This window comes from Coregonus clupeaformis, unplaced genomic scaffold (assembly GCF_020615455.1).
Source record: "Coregonus clupeaformis isolate EN_2021a unplaced genomic scaffold, ASM2061545v1 scaf2857, whole genome shotgun sequence".
Lineage (NCBI taxonomy): Eukaryota > Metazoa > Chordata > Actinopteri > Salmoniformes > Salmonidae > Coregonus > Coregonus clupeaformis.
This window is the reverse complement of record NW_025536311.1, coordinates 10,001-30,000: the sequence shown is the minus strand read 5'-3', so window position 1 is coordinate 30,000 and position 20,000 is coordinate 10,001. Positions and strand designations below refer to the sequence as shown.

Sequence of the window (20,000 nt, the reverse complement as noted above, 5' to 3'; positions counted from 1 at the left end):
ACACCTGGGACCCTGTCCCCTCTCTGTCTGCAGTCTCACCAGGTAACACCCCCACCCCTACCACACCTGGGACCCTGTCCCCTCTCTGTCTGCTGTCTCACCAGGTAACACCCCACCCCTACCACACCTGGGACCCTGTCCCCTCTCTGTCTGCTGTCTCACCAGGTAACACCCCACCCCTACCACACCTGGGACCCTGTCCCCTCTCTGTCTGCAGTCTCACCAGGTAACACCCCACCCCTACCACACACTGGGACCCTGTCCCCTCTCTGTCTGCTGTCTCACCAGGTAACACCCCCACCCCTACCACACCTGGGACCCTGTCCCCTCTCTGTCTGCTGTCTCACCAGGTAACACCCCACCCCTACCACACCTGGGACCCTGTCCCCTCTCTGTCTTCAGTCTCACCAGGTAACACCCCACCCCTACCACACCTGGGACCCTGTCCCCTCTCTGTCTGCTGTCTCACCAGGTAACACACCTGGGACCCTGTCCCCTCTCTGTCTGCAGTCTCACCAGGTAACACCCCACCCCTACCACACCTGGGACCCTGTCCCCTCTCTGTCTGCAGTCTCACCAGGTAACACACCTGGGACCCTGTCCCCTCCCTGTCTGCAGTCTCACCAGGTAACACCCCACCCCTACCACACCTGGGACCCTGTCCCCTCTCTGTCTGCTGTCTCACCAGGTAACACACCTGGGACCCTGTCCCCTCCCTGTCTGCAGTCTCACCAGGTAACACCCCACCCCTACCACACCTGGGACCCTGTCCCCTCTCCGTCTGCTGTCTCACCAGGTAACACCCCACCCCTACCACACCTGGGACCCTGTCCCATCCCTGTCTGCAGTCTCACCAGGTAACACCCCACCCCTACCACACCTGGGACCCTGTCCCCTCTCCGTCTGCTGTCTCACCAGGTAACACACCTGGGACCCTGTCCCCTCCCTGTCTGCTGTCTCACCAGGTAACACACCTGGGACCCTGTCCCCTCCCTGTCTGCTGTCTCACCAGGTAACACCCCACCCCTACCACACCTGGGACCCTGTCCCCTCCCTGTCTGCTGTCTCACCAGGTAACACACCTGGGACCCTGTCCCCTCTCTGTCTGCAGTCTCACCAGGTAACACACCTGGGACCCTGTCCCCTCCCTGTCTGCTGTCTCACCAGGTAACACACCTGGGACCCTGTCCCCTCCCTGTCTGCAGTCTCACCAGGTAACACCCCACCCCTACCACACCTGGGACCCTGTCCCCTCCCTGTCTGCAGTCTCACCAGGTAACACCCCACCCCCTACCACACCTGGGACCCTGTCCCCTCCCTGTCTGCAGTCTCACCAGGTAACACCCCACCCCTACCACACCTGGGACCCTGTCCCCTCCCTGTCTGCAGTCTCACCAGGTAACACCCCACCCCTACCACACCTGGGACCCTGTCCCCTCCCTGTCTGCAGTCTCACCAGGTAGTCCTCATAGTTTTTTCTAGTAATGTCGTCCTGGGGTCAAATACATTCTGCTGTGCAGGGTTCAGAGGTCATAGTAATTCATGAACAGTGTGTGTTTCCAACCTGCCACTAAGTATACGTGTATCTCTCAGCAGGTACACTGATCAGCCATGAGAAGCTCCTGCTCCAGATCAACACAGAGAGAGAGATGGGCAACATGGACTACAAACTGGGACAGGTGGGATGGAGGGAGGGGTAGAGAGATGGGCAACATGGACTACAAACTGGGACAGGTGGGATGGAGGGAGGGAGGGAGGGAGGGAGGGAGGGGTAGAGAGATGGGCAACATGGACTACAAACTGGGACAGGTGGGATGGAGGGATGGGCAACATGGACTACAAACTGGGACAGGTGGGATGGAGGGAGGGAGGGATGGAGGGAGGGTGGGAGGGGTACAGAGATGGGCAACATGGACTACAAACTGGGACAGGTGGATGGAGGGAGGGAGGGAGGGAGGGAGGGAGGGGTAGAGAGATGGGCAACATGGACTACAAACTGGGACAGGTATGATGGCGGGAGGGAGGGAGGGAGGGAGGACAGGGCAGACTAACTGACTGACCGACAGACAGACAAAATGACTGTCATAGTTGTCTATATTTTCAGGATATTTCTCTCTCTCTCTCTCTCTCTCTCTAATTCTTCTCCTTTAATGTCTCTCTCTCCATCAGGTGTCCATCCATTCTGTGTGGCTGGGGAACAACATTACCCCTCTGAGAGAGGAAGAGTGGGGTGAGGATGAGGAAGATGAGACTGATACTCCGGCCCCCGCCTCTACTCCTACCTCTCCTATCAACTCCAGGTAAAACACACACACACACATCTCTCTCTAACAGAAAGCAGGATACAGGTGTAGACATCTCTCTCTAACAGAAAGCAGGATACAGGTGTAGACATCTCTCTCTAACAGAAAGCAGGATACAGGTGTAGACATCTCTCTATAACAGAAAGCAGGATACAGGTGTAGACATCTCTCTATAACAGAAAGCAGGATACAGGTGTAGACATCTCTCTCTAACAGAAAGCAGGATACAGGTGTAGACATCTCTCTCTAACAGAAAGCAGGATACAGGTGTAGACATCTCTCTCTAACAGAAAGCAGGATACAGGTGTAGACATCTCTCTCTAACAGAAAGCAGGATACAGGTGTAGACATCTCTCTAACAGAAAGCAGGATACAGGTGTAGACATCTCTCTAACAGAAAGCAGGATACAGGTGTAGACATCTCTCTATAACAGAAAGCAGGATACAGGTGTAGACATCTCTCTATAACAGAAAGCAGGATACAGGTGTAGACATCTCTCTAACAGAAAGCAGGATACAGGTGTAGACATCTCTCTCTAACAGAAAGCAGGATACAGGTGTAGACATCTCTCTCTAACAGAAAGCAGGATACAGGTGTAGACATCTCTCTCTAACAGAAAGCAGGATACAGGTGTAGACATATCTCTATAACAGAAAGCAGGATACAGGTGTAGACATCTCTCTCTAACAGAAAGCAGGATACAGGTGTAGACATCTCTCTATAACAGAAAGCAGGATACAGGTGTAGACATCTCTCTATAACAGAAAGCAGGATACAGGTGTAGACATCTCTCTCTAACAGAAAGCAGGATACAGGTGTAGACATCTCTCTATAACAGAAAGCAGGATACAGGTGTAGACATCTCTCTCTAACAGAAAGCAGGATACAGGTGTAGACATCTCTCTCTAACAGAAAGCAGGATACAGGTGTAGACATCTCTCTAACAGAAAGCAGGATACAGGTGTAGATATCTCTCTATACAGAAAGCAGGATACAGGTGTAGACATCTCTCTCCAACAGAAAGCAGGATACAGGTGTAGACATCTCTTTCTAACAGAAAGCAGGATACAGGTGTAGACATCTCTCTCTAACAGAAAGCAGGATACAGGTGTAGACATCTCTCTCTAACAGAAAGCAGGATACAGGTGTAGACATCTCTCTCTAACAGAAAGCAGGATACAGGTGTAGACATCTCTCTCTAACAGAAAGCATGATACAGGTGTAGACATCTCTCTCTAACAGAAAGCAGGATACATATGTAGACATCTCTCTATAACAGAAAGCAGGATACAGGTGTAGACATCTCTCTATAACAGAAAGCAGGATACAGGTGTAGACATCTCTCTCTAACAGAAAGCAGGATACAGGTGTAGACATCTCTATAACAGAAAGCAGGATACAGGTGTAGACATCTCTCTCTAACAGAAAGCAGGATACAGGTGTAGACATCTCTCTCTAACAGAAAGCAGGATACAGGTGTAGACATCTCTCTATAACAGAAAGTAGGATACAGGTGTAGATATCTCTCTATAACAGAAAGCAGGATACAGGTGTAGACATCTCTCTCTAACAGAAAGCAGGATACAGGTGTAGACATCTCTTTCTAACAGAAAGCAGGATACAGGTGTAGACATCTCTTTCTAACAGAAAGCAGGATACAGGTGTAGACATCTCTCTATAACAGAAAGCAGGATACAGGTGTAGACATCTCTCTCAAACAGAAAGCAGGATACAGGTGTAGACATCTCTCTCTAACAGAAAGCAGGATACAGGTGTAGACATCTCTCTCTAACAGAAAGCAGGATACAGGTGTAGACATCTCTTTCTAACAGAAAGCAGGATACAGGTGTAGACATCTCTCTATAACAGAAAGCAGGATACAGGTGTAGACATCTCTCTATAACAGAAAGCAGGATACAGGTGTAGACATCTCTCTCAAACAGAAAGCAGGATACAGGTGTAGACATCTCTCTCTAACAGAAAGCAGGATACAGGTGTAGACATCTCTATAACAGAAAGCAGGATACAGGTGTAGACATCTCTCTCTAACAGAAAGCAGGATACAGGTGTAGACATCTCTCTCTAACAGAAAGCAGGATACAGGTGTAGACATCTCTCTCTAACAGAAAGCAGGATACAGGTGTAGACATCTCTCTCTAACAGAAAGCAGGATACAGGTGTAGACATCTCTCTCTAACAGAAAGCAGGATACAGGTGTAGACATCTCTCTCTAACAGAAAGCAGGATACAGGTGTAGACATCTCTCTAACAGAAAGCAGGATACAGGTGTAGACATCTCTAACAGAAAGCAGGATACAGGTGTAGACATCTCTCTCTAACAGAAAGCAGGATACAGGTGTAGACATCTCTCTCTAACAGAAAGCAGGATACAGGTGTAGACATCTCTCTCTAACAGAAAGCAGGATACAGGTGTAGACATCTCTCTCTAACAGAAAGCAGGATACAGGTGTAGACATCTCTCTCTAACAGAAAGCAGGATACAGGTGTAGACATCTCTCTCTAACAGAAAGCAGGATACAGGTGTAGACATCTCTCTAACAGAAAGCAGGATACAGGTGTAGACATCTCTCTCTAACAGAAAGCAGGATACAGGTGTAGACATCTCTCTCTAACAGAAAGCAGGATACAGGTGTAGACATCTCTCTATAACAGAAAGCAGGATACAGGTGTAGACATCTCTCTCTAACAGAAAGCAGGATACAGGTGTAGACATCTCTCTCTAACAGAAAGCAGGATACAGGTGTAGACATCTCTCTCTAACAGAAAGCAGGATACAGGTGTAGACATCTCTCTATAACAGAAAGCAGGATACAGGTGTAGACATCTCTCTCTAACAGAAAGCAGGATACAGGTGTAGACATCTCTCTCTAACAGAAAGCAGGATACAGGTGTAGACATCTCTCTCTAACAGAAAGCAGGATACAGGTGTAGACATCTCTCTCTAACAGAAAGCAGGATACAGGTGTAGACATCTCTCTCTAACAGAAAGCAGGATACAGGTGTAGACATCTCTCTCTAACAGAAAGCAGGATACAGGTGTAGACATCTCTCTCTAACAGAAAGCAGGATACAGGTGTAGACATCTCTCTAACAGAAAGCAGGATACAGGTGTAGACATCTCTCTCTAACAGAAAGCAGGATACAGGTGTAGACATCTCTCTATAACAGAAAGCAGGATACAGGTGTAGACATCTCTCTCTAACAGAAAGCAGGATACAGGTGTAGACATCTCTCTAACAGAAAGCAGGATACAGGTGTAGACATCTCTCTAACAGAAAGCAGGATACAGGTGTAGACATCTCTCTCTAACAGAAAGCAGGATACAGGTGTAGACATCTCTATAACAGAAAGCAGGATACAGGTGTAGACATCTCTCTCTAACAGAAAGCAGGATACAGGTGTAGACATCTCTCTCTAACAGAAAGCATGATACAGGTGTAGACATCTCTCTCTAACAGAAAGCAGGATACATATGTAGACATCTCTCTATAACAGAAAGCAGGATACAGGTGTAGACATCTCTCTATAACAGAAAGCAGGATACAGGTGTAGACATCTCTCTCTAACAGAAAGCAGGATACAGGTGTAGACATCTCTATAACAGAAAGCAGGATACAGGTGTAGACATCTCTCTCTAACAGAAAGCAGGATACAGGTGTAGACATCTCTCTCTAACAGAAAGCAGGATACAGGTGTAGACATCTCTCTATAACAGAAAGTAGGATACAGGTGTAGATATCTCTCTATAACAGAAAGCAGGATACAGGTGTAGACATATCTCTCTAACAGAAAGCAGGATACAGGTGTAGACATCTCTTTCTAACAGAAAGCAGGATACAGGTGTAGACATCTCTTTCTAACAGAAAGCAGGATACAGGTGTAGACATCTCTCTCAAACAGAAAGCAGGATACAGGTGTAGACATCTCTCTCTAACAGAAAGCAGGATACAGGTGTAGACATCTCTCTCTAACAGAAAGCAGGATACAGGTGTAGACATCTCTTTCTAACAGAAAGCAGGATACAGGTGTAGACATCTCTCTATAACAGAAAGCAGGATACAGGTGTAGACATCTCTCTATAACAGAAAGCAGGATACAGGTGTAGACATCTCTCTCAAACAGAAAGCAGGATACAGGTGTAGACATCTCTCTCTAACAGAAAGCAGGATACAGGTGTAGACATCTCTATAACAGAAAGCAGGATACAGGTGTAGACATCTCTCTCTAACAGAAAGCAGGATACAGGTGTAGACATCTCTCTCTAACAGAAAGCAGGATACAGGTGTAGACATCTCTCTCTAACAGAAAGCAGGATACAGGTGTAGACATCTCTCTCTAACAGAAAGCAGGATACAGGTGTAGACATCTCTCTCAACAGAAAGCAGGATACAGGTGTAGACATCTCTCTCTAACAGAAAGCAGGATACAGGTGTAGACATCTCTCTAACAGAAAGCAGGATACAGGTGTAGACATCTCTAACAGAAAGCAGGATACAGGTGTAGACATCTCTCTCTCAACAGAAAGCAGGATACAGGTGTAGACATCTCTCTCTAACAGAAAGCAGGATACAGGTGTAGACATCTCTCTCTAACAGAAAGCAGGATACAGGTGTAGACATCTCTCTCTAACAGAAAGCAGGATACAGGTGTAGACATCTCTCTCTAACAGAAAGCAGGATACAGGTGTAGACATCTCTCTCTAACAGAAAGCAGGATACAGGTGTAGACATCTCTCTAACAGAAAGCAGGATACAGGTGTAGACATCTCTCTCTAACAGAAAGCAGGATACAGGTGTAGACATCTCTCTCTAACAGAAAGCAGGATACAGGTGTAGACATCTCTCTATAACAGAAAGCAGGATACAGGTGTAGACATCTCTCTCTAACAGAAAGCAGGATACAGGTGTAGACATCTCTCTCTAACAGAAAGCAGGATACAGGTGTAGACATCTCTCTTAACAGAAAGCAGGATACAGGTGTAGACATCTCTCTCTAACAGAAAGCAGGATACAGGTGTAGACATCTCTCTCTAACAGAAAGCAGGATACAGGTGTAGACATCTCTCTCTAACAGAAAGCAGGATACAGGTGTAGACATCTCTCTCTAACAGAAAGCAGGATACAGGTGTAGACATCTCTCTCTAACAGAAAGCAGGATACAGGTGTAGACATCTCTCTCTAACAGAAAGCAGGATACAGGTGTAGACATCTCTCTCTAACAGAAAGCAGGATACAGGTGTAGACATCTCTCTCTAACAGAAAGCAGGATACAGGTGTAGACATCTCTCTAACAGAAAGCAGGATACAGGTGTAGACATCTCTCTCTAACAGAAAGCAGGATACAGGTGTAGACATCTCTCTATAACAGAAAGCAGGATACAGGTGTAGACATCTCTCTCTAACAGAAAGCAGGATACAGGTGTAGACATCTCTCTAACAGAAAGCAGGATACAGGTGTAGACATCTCTCTCTAACAGAAAGCAGGATACAGGTGTAGACATCTCTCTCAACAGAAAGCAGGATACAGGTGTAGACATCTCTCTCTAACAGAAAGCAGGATACAGGTGTAGACATCTCTATAACAGAAAGCAGGATACAGGTGTAGACATCTCTCTCTAACAGAAAGCAGGATACAGGTGTAGACATCTCTCTCTAACAGAAAGCAGGATACAGGTGTAGACATCTCTCTCTAACAGAAAGCAGGATACAGGTGTAGACATCTCTCTCTAACAGAAAGCAGGATACAGGTGTAGACATCTCTCTCTAACAGAAAGCAGGATACAGGTGTAGACATCTCTCTCTAACAGAAAGCAGGATACAGGTGTAGACATCTCTCTAACAGAAAGCAGGATACAGGTGTAGACATCTCTCTCTAACAGAAAGCAGGATACAGGTGTAGACATCTCTCTCTAACAGAAAGCAGGATACAGGTGTAGACATCTCTCTCTAACAGAAAGCAGGATACAGGTGTAGACATCTCTCTCTAACAGAAAGCAGGATACAGGTGTAGACATCTCTCTCTAACAGAAAGCAGGATACAGGTGTAGACATCTCTCTCTAACAGAAAGCAGGATACAGGTGTAGACATCTCTCTAACAGAAAGCAGGATACAGGTGTAGACATCTCTCTCTAACAGAAAGCAGGATACAGGTGTAGACATCTCTCTCTAACAGAAAGCAGGATACAGGTGTAGACATCTCTCTATAACAGAAAGCAGGATACAGGTGTAGACATCTCTCTCTAACAGAAAGCAGGATACAGGTGTAGACATCTCTCTCTAACAGAAAGCAGGATACAGGTGTAGACATCTCTCTCTAACAGAAAGCAGGATACAGGTGTAGACATCTCTCTCTAACAGAAAGCAGGATACAGGTGTAGACATCTCTCTAACAGAAAGCAGGATACAGGTGTAGACATCTCTCTAACAGAAAGCAGGATACAGGTGTAGACATCTCTCTATAACAGAAAGCAGGATACAGGTGTAGATATCTCTCTATAACAGAAAGCAGGATACAGGTGTAGACATCTCTCTATAACAGAAAGCAGGATACAGGTGTAGACATCTCTCTCTAACAGAAAGCAGGATACAGGTGTAGACATCTCTCTCTAACAGAAAGCAGGATACAGGTGTAGACATCTCTCTCTAACAGAAAGCAGGATACAGGTGTAGACATCTCTCTCTAACAGAAAGCAGGATACAGGTGTAGACATATCTCTATAACAGAAAGCAGGATACAGGTGTAGACATCTCTCTCTAACAGAAAGCAGGATACAGGTGTAGACATCTCTCTATAACAGAAAGCAGGATACAGGTGTAGACATCTCTCTATAACAGAAAGCAGGATACAGGTGTAGACATCTCTCTCTAACAGAAAGCAGGATACAGGTGTAGACATCTCTCTATAACAGAAAGCAGGATACAGGTGTAGACATCTCTCTCTAACAGAAAGCAGGATACAGGTGTAGACATCTCTCTCTAACAGAAAGCAGGATACAGGTGTAGACATCTCTCTCTAACAGAAAGCAGGATACAGGTGTAGACATCTCTCTCTAACAGAAAGCAGGATACAGGTGTAGATATCTCTCTATAACAGAAAGCAGGATACAGGTGTAGACATCTCTCTCTAACAGAAAGCAGGATACAGGTGTAGACATCTCTTTCTAACAGAAAGCAGGATACAGGTGTAGACATCTCTCTCTAACAGAAAGCAGGATACAGGTGTAGACATCTCTCTCTAACAGAAAGCAGGATACAGGTGTAGACATCTCTCTCTAACAGAAAGCAGGATACAGGTGTAGACATCTCTCTCTAACAGAAAGCATGATACAGGTGTAGACATCTCTCTCTAACAGAAAGCAGGATACATATGTAGACATCTCTCTATAACAGAAAGCAGGATACAGGTGTAGACATCTCTCTATAACAGAAAGCAGGATACAGGTGTAGACATCTCTCTCTAACAGAAAGCAGGATACAGGTGTAGACATCTCTATAACAGAAAGCAGGATACAGGTGTAGACATCTCTCTCTAACAGAAAGCAGGATACAGGTGTAGACATCTCTCTCTAACAGAAAGCAGGATACAGGTGTAGACATCTCTCTCTAACAGAAAGCAGGATACAGGTGTAGACATCTCTCTCTCTAACAGAAAGCAGGATACAGGTGTAGACATCTCTCTCTAACAGAAAGCATGATACAGGTGTAGACATCTCTCTCTAACAGAAAGCAGGATACATATGTAGACATCTCTCTATAACAGAAAGCAGGATACAGGTGTAGACATCTCTCTATAACAGAAAGCAGGATACAGGTGTAGACATCTCTCTCTAACAGAAAGCAGGATACAGGTGTAGACATCTCTATAACAGAAAGCAGGATACAGGTGTAGACATCTCTCTCTAACAGAAAGCAGGATACAGGTGTAGACATCTCTCTCTAACAGAAAGCAGGATACAGGTGTAGACATCTCTCTATAACAGAAAGCAGGATACAGGTGTAGATATCTCTCTATAACAGAAAGCAGGATACAGGTGTAGACATCTCTCTCTAACAGAAAGCAGGATACAGGTGTAGACATCTCTTTCTAACAGAAAGCAGGATACAGGTGTAGACATCTCTCTCTAACAGAAAGCAGGATACAGGTGTAGACATCTCTCTATAACAGAAAGCAGGATACAGGTGTAGACATCTCTCTCAAACAGAAAGCAGGATACAGGTGTAGACATCTCTCTCTAACAGAAAGCAGGATACAGGTGTAGACATCTCTCTCTAACAGAAAGCAGGATACAGGTGTAGACATCTCTTTCTAACAGAAAGCAGGATACAGGTGTAGACATCTCTCTATAACAGAAAGCAGGATACAGGTGTAGACATCTCTCTATAACAGAAAGCAGGATACAGGTGTAGACATCTCTCTCTAACAGAAAGCAGGATACAGGTGTAGACATCTCTCTATAACAGAAAGCAGGATACAGGTGTAGACATCTCTCTCTAACAGAAAGCAGGATACAGGTGTAGACATCTCTCTCTAACAGAAAGCAGGATACAGGTGTAGACATCTCTCTCTAACAGAAAGCAGGATACAGGTGTAGACATCTCTCTCTAACAGAAAGCAGGATACAGGTGTAGACATCTCTCTCTAACAGAAAGCAGGATACAGGTGTAGACATCTCTCTCTAACAGAAAGCAGGATACAGGTGTAGACATCTCTCTAACAGAAAGCAGGATACAGGTGTAGACATCTCTAACAGAAAGCAGGATACAGGTGTAGACATCTCTCTCTAACAGAAAGCAGGATACAGGTGTAGACATCTCTCTCTAACAGAAAGCAGGATACAGGTGTAGACATCTCTCTCTAACAGAAAGCAGGATACAGGTGTAGACATCTCTCTCTAACAGAAAGCAGGATACAGGTGTAGACATCTCTCTCTAACAGAAAGCAGGATACAGGTGTAGACATCTCTCTCTAACAGAAAGCAGGATACAGGTGTAGACATCTCTCTCTAACAGAAAGCAGGATACAGGTGTAGACATCTCTCTCTAACAGAAAGCAGGATACAGGTGTAGACATCTCTCTCTAACAGAAAGCAGGATACAGGTGTAGACATCTCTCTCTAACAGAAAGCAGGATACAGGTGTAGACATCTCTCTCTAACAGAAAGCAGGATACAGGTGTAGACATCTCTCTCTAACAGAAAGCAGGATACAGGTGTAGACATCTCTCTCTAACAGAAAGCAGGATACAGGTGTAGACATCTCTCTTAACAGAAAGCAGGATACAGGTGTAGACATCTCTCTCTAACAGAAAGCAGGATACAGGTGTAGACATCTCTCTCTAACAGAAAGCAGGATACAGGTGTAGACATCTCTCTCTAACAGAAAGCAGGATACAGGTGTAGACATCTCTCTCTAACAGAAAGCAGGATACAGGTGTAGACATCTCTCTCTAACAGAAAGCAGGATACAGGTGTAGACATCTCTCTCTAACAGAAAGCAGGATACAGGTGTAGACATCTCTCTAACAGAAAGCAGGATACAGGTGTAGACATCTCTCTCTAACAGAAAGCAGGATACAGGTGTAGACATCTCTCTAACAGAAAGCAGGATACAGGTGTAGACATCTCTCTCTAACAGAAAGCAGGATACAGGTGTAGACATCTCCTCTAACAGAAAGCAGGATACAGGTGTAGACATCTCTCTCTAACAGAAAGCAGGATACAGGTGTAGACATCTCTCTAACAGAAAGCAGGATACAGGTGTAGACATCTCTCTCTAACAGAAAGCAGGATACAGGTGTAGACATCTCTCTCTAACAGAAAGCAGGATACAGGTGTAGACATCTCTCTCTAACAGAAAGCAGGATACAGGTGTAGACATCTCTCTAACAGAAAGCAGGATACAGGTGTAGACATCTCTCTCTAACAGAAAGCAGGATACAGGTGTAGACATCTCTCTCTAACAGAAAGCAGGATACAGGTGTAGACATCTCTCTCTAACAGAAAGCAGGATACAGGTGTAGACATCTCTCTCTAACAGAAAGCAGGATACAGGTGTAGACATCTCTCTCTAACAGAAAGCAGGATACAGGTGTAGACATCTCTCTCTAACAGAAAGCAGGATACAGGTGTAGACATCTCTCTCTAACAGAAAGCAGGATACAGGTGTAGACATCTCTCTCTAACAGAAAGCAGGATACAGGTGTAGACATCTCTCTCTAACAGAAAGCAGGATACAGGTGTAGACATCTCTCTCTAACAGAAAGCAGGATACAGGTGTAGACATCTCTCTCTAACAGAAAGCAGGATACAGGTGTAGACATCTCTCTCTAACAGAAAGCAGGATACAGGTGTAGACATCTCTCTATAACAGAAAGCAGGATACAGGTGTAGACATCTCTCTTAACAGAAAGCAGGATACAGGTGTAGACATCTCTCTAACAGAAAGCAGGATACAGGTGTAGACATCTCTCTCTAACAGAAAGCAGGATACAGGTGTAGACATCTCTCTAACAGAAAGCAGGATACAGGTGTAGACATCTCTCTATAACAGAAAGCAGGATACAGGTGTAGACATCTCTCTCTAACAGAAAGCAGGATACAGGTGTAGACATCTCTCTCTAACAGAAAGCAGGATACAGGTGTAGACATCTCTCTATAACAGAAAGCAGGATACAGGTGTAGACATCTCTCTATAACAGAAAGCAGGATACAGGTGTAGACATCTCTCTCTAACAGAAAGCAGGATACAGGTGTAGACATCTCTCTATAACAGAAAGCAGGATACAGGTGTAGACATCTCTCTCTAACAGAAAGCAGGATACAGGTGTAGACATCTCTCTCTAACAGAAAGCAGGATACAGGTGTAGACATCTCTCTATAACAGAAAGCAGGATACAGGTGTAGACATCTCTCTTAACAGAAAGCAGGATACAGGTGTAGACATCTCTCTATAACAGAAAGCAGGATACAGGTGTAGACATCTCTCTCTAACAGAAAGCAGGATACAGGTGTAGACATCTCTCTAACAGAAAGCAGGATACAGGTGTAGACATCTCTCTCTAACAGAAAGCAGGATACAGGTGTAGACATCTCTCTCTAACAGAAAGCAGGATACAGGTGTAGACATCTCTCTCTAACAGAAAGCAGGATACAGGTGTAGACATCTCTCTCTAACAGAAAGCATGATACAGGTGTAGACATCTCTCTCTAACAGAAAGCAGGATACATATGTAGACATCTCTCTATAACAGAAAGCAGGATACAGGTGTAGACATCTCTCTATAACAGAAAGCAGGATACAGGTGTAGACATCTCTCTATAACAGAAAGCAGGATACAGGTGTAGACATCTCTATAACAGAAAGCAGGATACAGGTGTAGACATCTCTCTCTAACAGAAAGCAGGATACAGGTGTAGACATCTCTCTCTAACAGAAAGCAGGATACAGGTGTAGACATATCTCTATAACAGAAAGCAGGATACAGGTGTAGACATCTCTCTCTAACAGAAAGCAGGATACAGGTGTAGACATCTCTCTATAACAGAAAGCAGGATACAGGTGTAGACATCTCTCTATAACAGAAAGCAGGATACAGGTGTAGACATCTCTCTCTAACAGAAAGCAGGATACAGGTGTAGACATCTCTCTATAACAGAAAGCAGGATACAGGTGTAGACATCTCTCTCTAACAGAAAGCAGGATACAGGTGTAGACATCTCTCTCTAACAGAAAGCAGGATACAGGTGTAGACATCTCTCTCTAACAGAAAGCAGGATACAGGTGTAGACATCTCTCTAACAGAAAGCAGGATACAGGTGTAGATATCTCTCTATAACAGAAAGCAGGATACAGGTGTAGACATCTCTCTCTAACAGAAAGCAGGATACAGGTGTAGACATCTCTTTCTAACAGAAAGCAGGATACAGGTGTAGACATCTCTCTCTAACAGAAAGCAGGATACAGGTGTAGACATCTCTCTCTAACAGAAAGCAGGATACAGGTGTAGACATCTCTCTCTAACAGAAAGCAGGATACAGGTGTAGACATCTCTCTCTAACAGAAAGCATGATACAGGTGTAGACATCTCTCTCTAACAGAAAGCAGGATACATGTGTAGACATCTCTCTATAACAGAAAGCAGGATACAGGTGTAGACATCTCTCTATAACAGAAAGCAGGATACAGGTGTAGACATCTCTCTCTAACAGAAAGCAGGATACAGGTGTAGACATCTCTATAACAGAAAGCAGGATACAGGTGTAGACATCTCTCTCTAACAGAAAGCAGGATACAGGTGTAGACATCTCTCTCTAACAGAAAGCAGGATACAGGTGTAGACATCTCTCTATAACAGAAAGCAGGATACAGGTGTAGATATCTCTCTATAACAGAAAGCAGGATACAGGTGTAGACATCTCTCTCTAACAGAAAGCAGGATACAGGTGTAGACATCTCTTTCTAACAGAAAGCAGGATACAGGTGTAGACATCTCTCTATAACAGAAAGCAGGATACAGGTGTAGACATCTCTCTATAACAGAAAGCAGGATACAGGTGTAGACATCTCTCTCAAACAGAAAGCAGGATACAGGTGTAGACATCTCTCTATAACAGAAAGCAGGATACAGGTGTAGACATCTCTCTCTAACAGAAAGCAGGATACAGGTGTAGACATCTCTCTCTAACAGAAAGCAGGATACAGGTGTAGACATCTCTCTCTAACAGAAAGCAGGATACAGGTGTAGACATCTCTCTCTAACAGAAAGCAGGATACAGGTGTAGACATCTCTCTCTAACAGAAAGCAGGATACAGGTGTAGACATCTCTCTCTCTAACAGAAAGCAGGATACAGGTGTAGACATCTCTCTAACAGAAAGCAGGATACAGGTGTAGACATCTCTAACAGAAAGCAGGATACAGGTGTAGACATCTCTCTCTAACAGAAAGCAGGATACAGGTGTACACATCTCTCTCTAACAGAAAGCAGGATACAGGTGTAGACATCTCTCTCTAACAGAAAGCAGGATACAGGTGTAGACATCTCTCTCTAACAGAAAGCAGGATACAGGTGTAGACATCTCTCTCTAACAGAAAGCAGGATACAGGTGTAGACATCTCTCTCTAACAGAAAGCAGGATACAGGTGTAGACATCTCTCTAACAGAAAGCAGGATACAGGTGTAGACATCTCTCTCTAACAGAAAGCAGGATACAGGTGTAGACATCTCTCTCTAACAGAAAGCAGGATACAGGTGTAGACATCTCTCTATAACAGAAAGCAGGATACAGGTGTAGACATCTCTCTCTAACAGAAAGCAGGATACAGGTGTAGACATCTCTCTCTAACAGAAAGCAGGATACAGGTGTAGACATCTCTCTCTAACAGAAAGCAGGATACAGGTGTAGACATCTCTCTATAACAGAAAGCAGGATACAGGTGTAGACATCTCTCTCTAACAGAAAGCAGGATACAGGTGTAGACATCTCTCTCTAACAGAAAGCAGGATACAGGTGTAGACATCTCTCTCTAACAGAAAGCAGGATACAGGTGTAGACATCTCTCTCTAACAGAAAGCAGGATACAGGTGTAGACATCTCTCTCTAACAGAAAGCAGGATACAGGTGTAGACATCTCTCTCTTAACAGAAAGCAGGATACAGGTGTAGACATCTCTCTTCTAACAGAAAGCAGGATACAGGTGTAGACATCTCTCTAACAGAAAGCAGGATACAGGTGTAGACATCTCTCTCTAACAGAAAGCAGGATACAGGTGTAGACATCTCTCTATAACAGAAAGCAGGATACAGGTGTAGACATCTCTCTCTAACAGAAAGCAGGATACAGGTGTAGACATCTCTCTCTAACAGAAAGCAGGATACAGGTGTAGACATCTCTCTAACAGAAAGCAGGATACAGGTGTAGACATCTCTCTCTAACAGAAAGCAGGATACAGGTGTAGACATCTCTCTAACAGAAAGCAGGATACAGGTGTAGACATCTCTCTCTAACAGAAAGCAGGATACAGGTGTAGACATCTCTATAACAGAAAGCAGGATACAGGTGTAGACATCTCTCTCTAACAGAAAGCAGGATACAGGTGTAGACATCTCTTTCTAACAGAAAGCAGGATACAGGTGTAGACATCTCTCTCTAACAGAAAGCAGGATACAGGTGTAGACATCTCTCTCTAACAGAAAGCAGGATACAGGTGTAGACATCTCTTTCTAACAGAAAGCAGGATACAGGTGTAGACATCTCTCTCTAACAGAAAGCAGGATACAGGTGTAGACATCTCTCTAACAGAAAGCAGGATACAGATGTAGACATCTCTCTCTAACAGAAAGCAGGATACAGGTGTAGACATCTCTCTCTAACAGAAAGCAGGATACAGGTGTAGACATCTCTCTATAACAGAAAGCAGGATACAGGTGTAGACATCGCTCTCTAACAGAAAGCAGGATACAGGTGTAGACATCTCTCTCTAACAGAAAGCAGGATACAGGTGTAGACATCTCTCTCTAACAGAAAGCAGGATACAGGTGTAGACATCTCTCTCTAACAGAAAGCAGGATACAGGTGTAGACATCTCTCTCTAACAGAAAGCAGGATACAGGTGTAGACATCTCTCTCTAACAGAAAGCAGGATACAGGTGTAGACATCTCTCTATAACAGAAAGCAGGATACAGGTGTAGACATCTCTCTCTAACAGAAAGCAGGATACAGGTGTAGACATCTCTTTCTAACAGAAAGCAGGATACAGGTGTAGACATCTCTCTCTAACAGAAAGCAGGATACAGGTGTAGACATCTCTCTATAACAGAAAGCAGGATACAGGTGTAGACATCTCTCTAACAGAAAGCAGGATACAGGTGTAGACATCTCTCTCTAACAGAAAGCAGGATACAGGTGTAGACATCTCTCTCTAACAGAAAGCAGGATACAGGTGTAGACATCTCTCTCTAACAGAAAGCAGGATACAGGTGTAGACATCTCTCTCTAACAGAAAGCAGGATACAGGTGTAGACATCTCTCTATAACAGAAAGCAGGATACAGGTGTAGACATCTCTCTCTAACAGAAAGCAGGATACAGGTGTAGACATCTCTTTCTAACAGAAAGCAGGATACAGGTGTAGACATCTCTCTCTAACAGAAAGCAGGATACAGGTGTAGACATCTCTCTCTAACAGAAAGCAGGATACAGGTGTAGACATCTCTCTCTAACAGAAAGCAGGATACAGGTGTAGACATCTCTCTATAACAGAAAGCAGGATACAGGTGTAGATATCCACTCCTGTTCTCCCTCTCTCTCTCTCTGTCTCTCTAACCTCCTCCTCTCTTCTCCCTCTACAGGAAGCATCGTGCAGGTGTAGACATCCACTCCTGTTCTCAGTTCCTGTTGGAGCTATACAGCCAGTGGCTCCTCCCCGGTTCCCCTAGCAACAGACGCACCCCTGTTGTGCTCATCAGCGAGGTCGTCCGATCGGTAAGAACACACTTGTTTATTCATTCATCCATTGACTCATTAGTTTGTTCACTCATTCAATTATTCATTCGTTCGCTCAATGGTTACATTTGATTGAGGAACAAGGTGAAAAACTCCTTGGTCGTTAAGAGGTTTCTCTCCCCCCTCTCTCTCTCTCTCTCTCTCTCTCTCTCTCTCTCTCTCTCTCTCTCTCTCTCTCTCTCTCTCTCTCTCCCCTCTCTCTCTCTCTCTCTCTCTCCCCTCTCTCTCTCTCTCTCTCTCTCTCCCCTCTCTCTCTCTCTCTCTCTCTCTCTCTCTCTCTCTCTCTCTCTCTCTCTCTCTCTCTCGTCTCTGTCTCTGTCTCTGTCTCTGTCTCTGTCTCTCTCTCTCTCTCTCTCTCTCTCTCTCTCTCTCTCTCTCTCTCTCTGTCTCTCTGTCTCTCTCTCTCTCTCTCTCTCTCTCTCTCTCTCTCTCTCTGTCTCTCTCTCTGTAGCTGTTGGCGGTCTCTGACCTGTTCACAGAGCGTAACCAGTTTGAGATGATGTTCACCACTCTGATGGAGCTTCAGAAGAGCCATCCTCCTGAAGATGAGATAGTGAACCAGTACCTGGTGCCTGCTGTCTGCAAGGCTGCAGCTGTACTGGGCATGGTGAGACCCCCCCCCTGACATTAATCTAGCTGCAAATCTTCTCCAGCCCCCCGTGGAAAAAATAAGCTTTAAAACGGCTACTTTTGGTCTCTGCGGCCAAGAGGAGGGGCCTCTTAAAAAATGTTTGGTCGGAGACCACGCCATTGGCCACGGTCCACAAACGTGTGTGTGTGTTTTACATGTATGCTTACAAACCTGTGTGTGTGTGTGTGTGTTCAGGACAAGGCTACGTCTGAACCTGTGTGTCGGGTGTTGGAGGTGACCCTGCGCAGCACCCACCTCCCCAGCCGTATGGGAGCGCTGCACGGCCTTCTCTATGTACTGGAGTGTGACCTGCTGGACGACACGGCCAAGCAACTGATACCTACTGTCTCTGACTACATACTGAGTAACCTACGGGCCATAGCACAGTGAGTAGCACACACACACACACACACACACACACACACCGACTTTCCTTTCACTTTGTCTACTCACACACACACACACACACACACACAGACACACACACAGACCGACTTTCCTTTCACTTTGTCTACTCACACACACACACACACACACACACACACACACACACAGACCGACTTTCCTTTCACTTTGTCTACTCACACACACACACACACACACACACACACACACACACACACACACACAGACACACACACAGACCGACTTTCCTTTCACTTTGTCTACTCACACACACACACACACACACACACACACACACACACACACACACACACACAGACCGACTTTCCTTTCACTTTGTCTACTCACACACACACACACACACACACACACACACACACAGACCGACTTTCCTTTCACTTTGTCTACTCACACACACACACACACACACACACACACACAGACCGACCGACTTTCACTTTGTCTACTCACACACACACACACACAGACCGACTTTCCTTTCACTTTGTCTACTCACACACACACACACACACACACACACACACACACGCAGACCGACTTTCCTTTCACTTTGTCATTTCAACTAATGACCTGTATTGATGATCAGAGCCTTGTCCTAAGGGTCAACCCTCCCCTGATGTTAATACCAGACTTTAACCGTGCTGGGTTGAAGACCTACGTCTCTCTGTGTGTGTCCCTACTGTTGATGTTGAAAGAGAAACCAGGTCCTTAATTTGAGCCCTCTGATGGTCTACATCATTAAATTACAGTCAATCAGCCATAAAGGTCAGCCTCATTTGTGATGGCAATGATTCTGTGTGGTATTAGTCCCCTGTAGCTCAGTTGGTAGAGAATGGTGCTTGCAACGCCAAGGTTGTGGGTTCGTTTCCCACGGGGGGGGGGGGCAGTATGAAAATGTATGCACTCACTAACTGTAAGTCGCTCTGGATAAGAGCGTCTGCTAAATGACTTAAATGTAATGTAAATGTATTAGCTCTGAGATGTAATTTCGTATTGTCACGGACTAGGATGCATGTCATTCCTTCTGTGGCCACTAGGGTGTGCTCTAGTCATGGACTAGGATGAATGTCATTCCTTCTGTGGCCACTAGGGCGTGCTCTAGTCACAGACTAGGAT

The 20,000-nt window shown here is 45.0% G+C and overlaps 1 protein-coding gene across 1 annotated transcript in view; it reads left to right on the top strand.

Annotated features, from left to right (window-relative positions):
• The window catches only part of LOC123481335 (huntingtin-like), a 44,453-nt gene that overhangs the window by 16,853 nt on the left and 7,600 nt on the right, over positions 1-20,000 (top strand). The window contains 5 exon segments of the mRNA XM_045219885.1: positions 1,594-1,679; positions 2,170-2,300; positions 17,674-17,806; positions 18,279-18,434; positions 18,654-18,844. Coding sequence (XP_045075820.1) covers positions 1,594-1,679; positions 2,170-2,300; positions 17,674-17,806; positions 18,279-18,434; positions 18,654-18,844 — 697 coding nt within the window.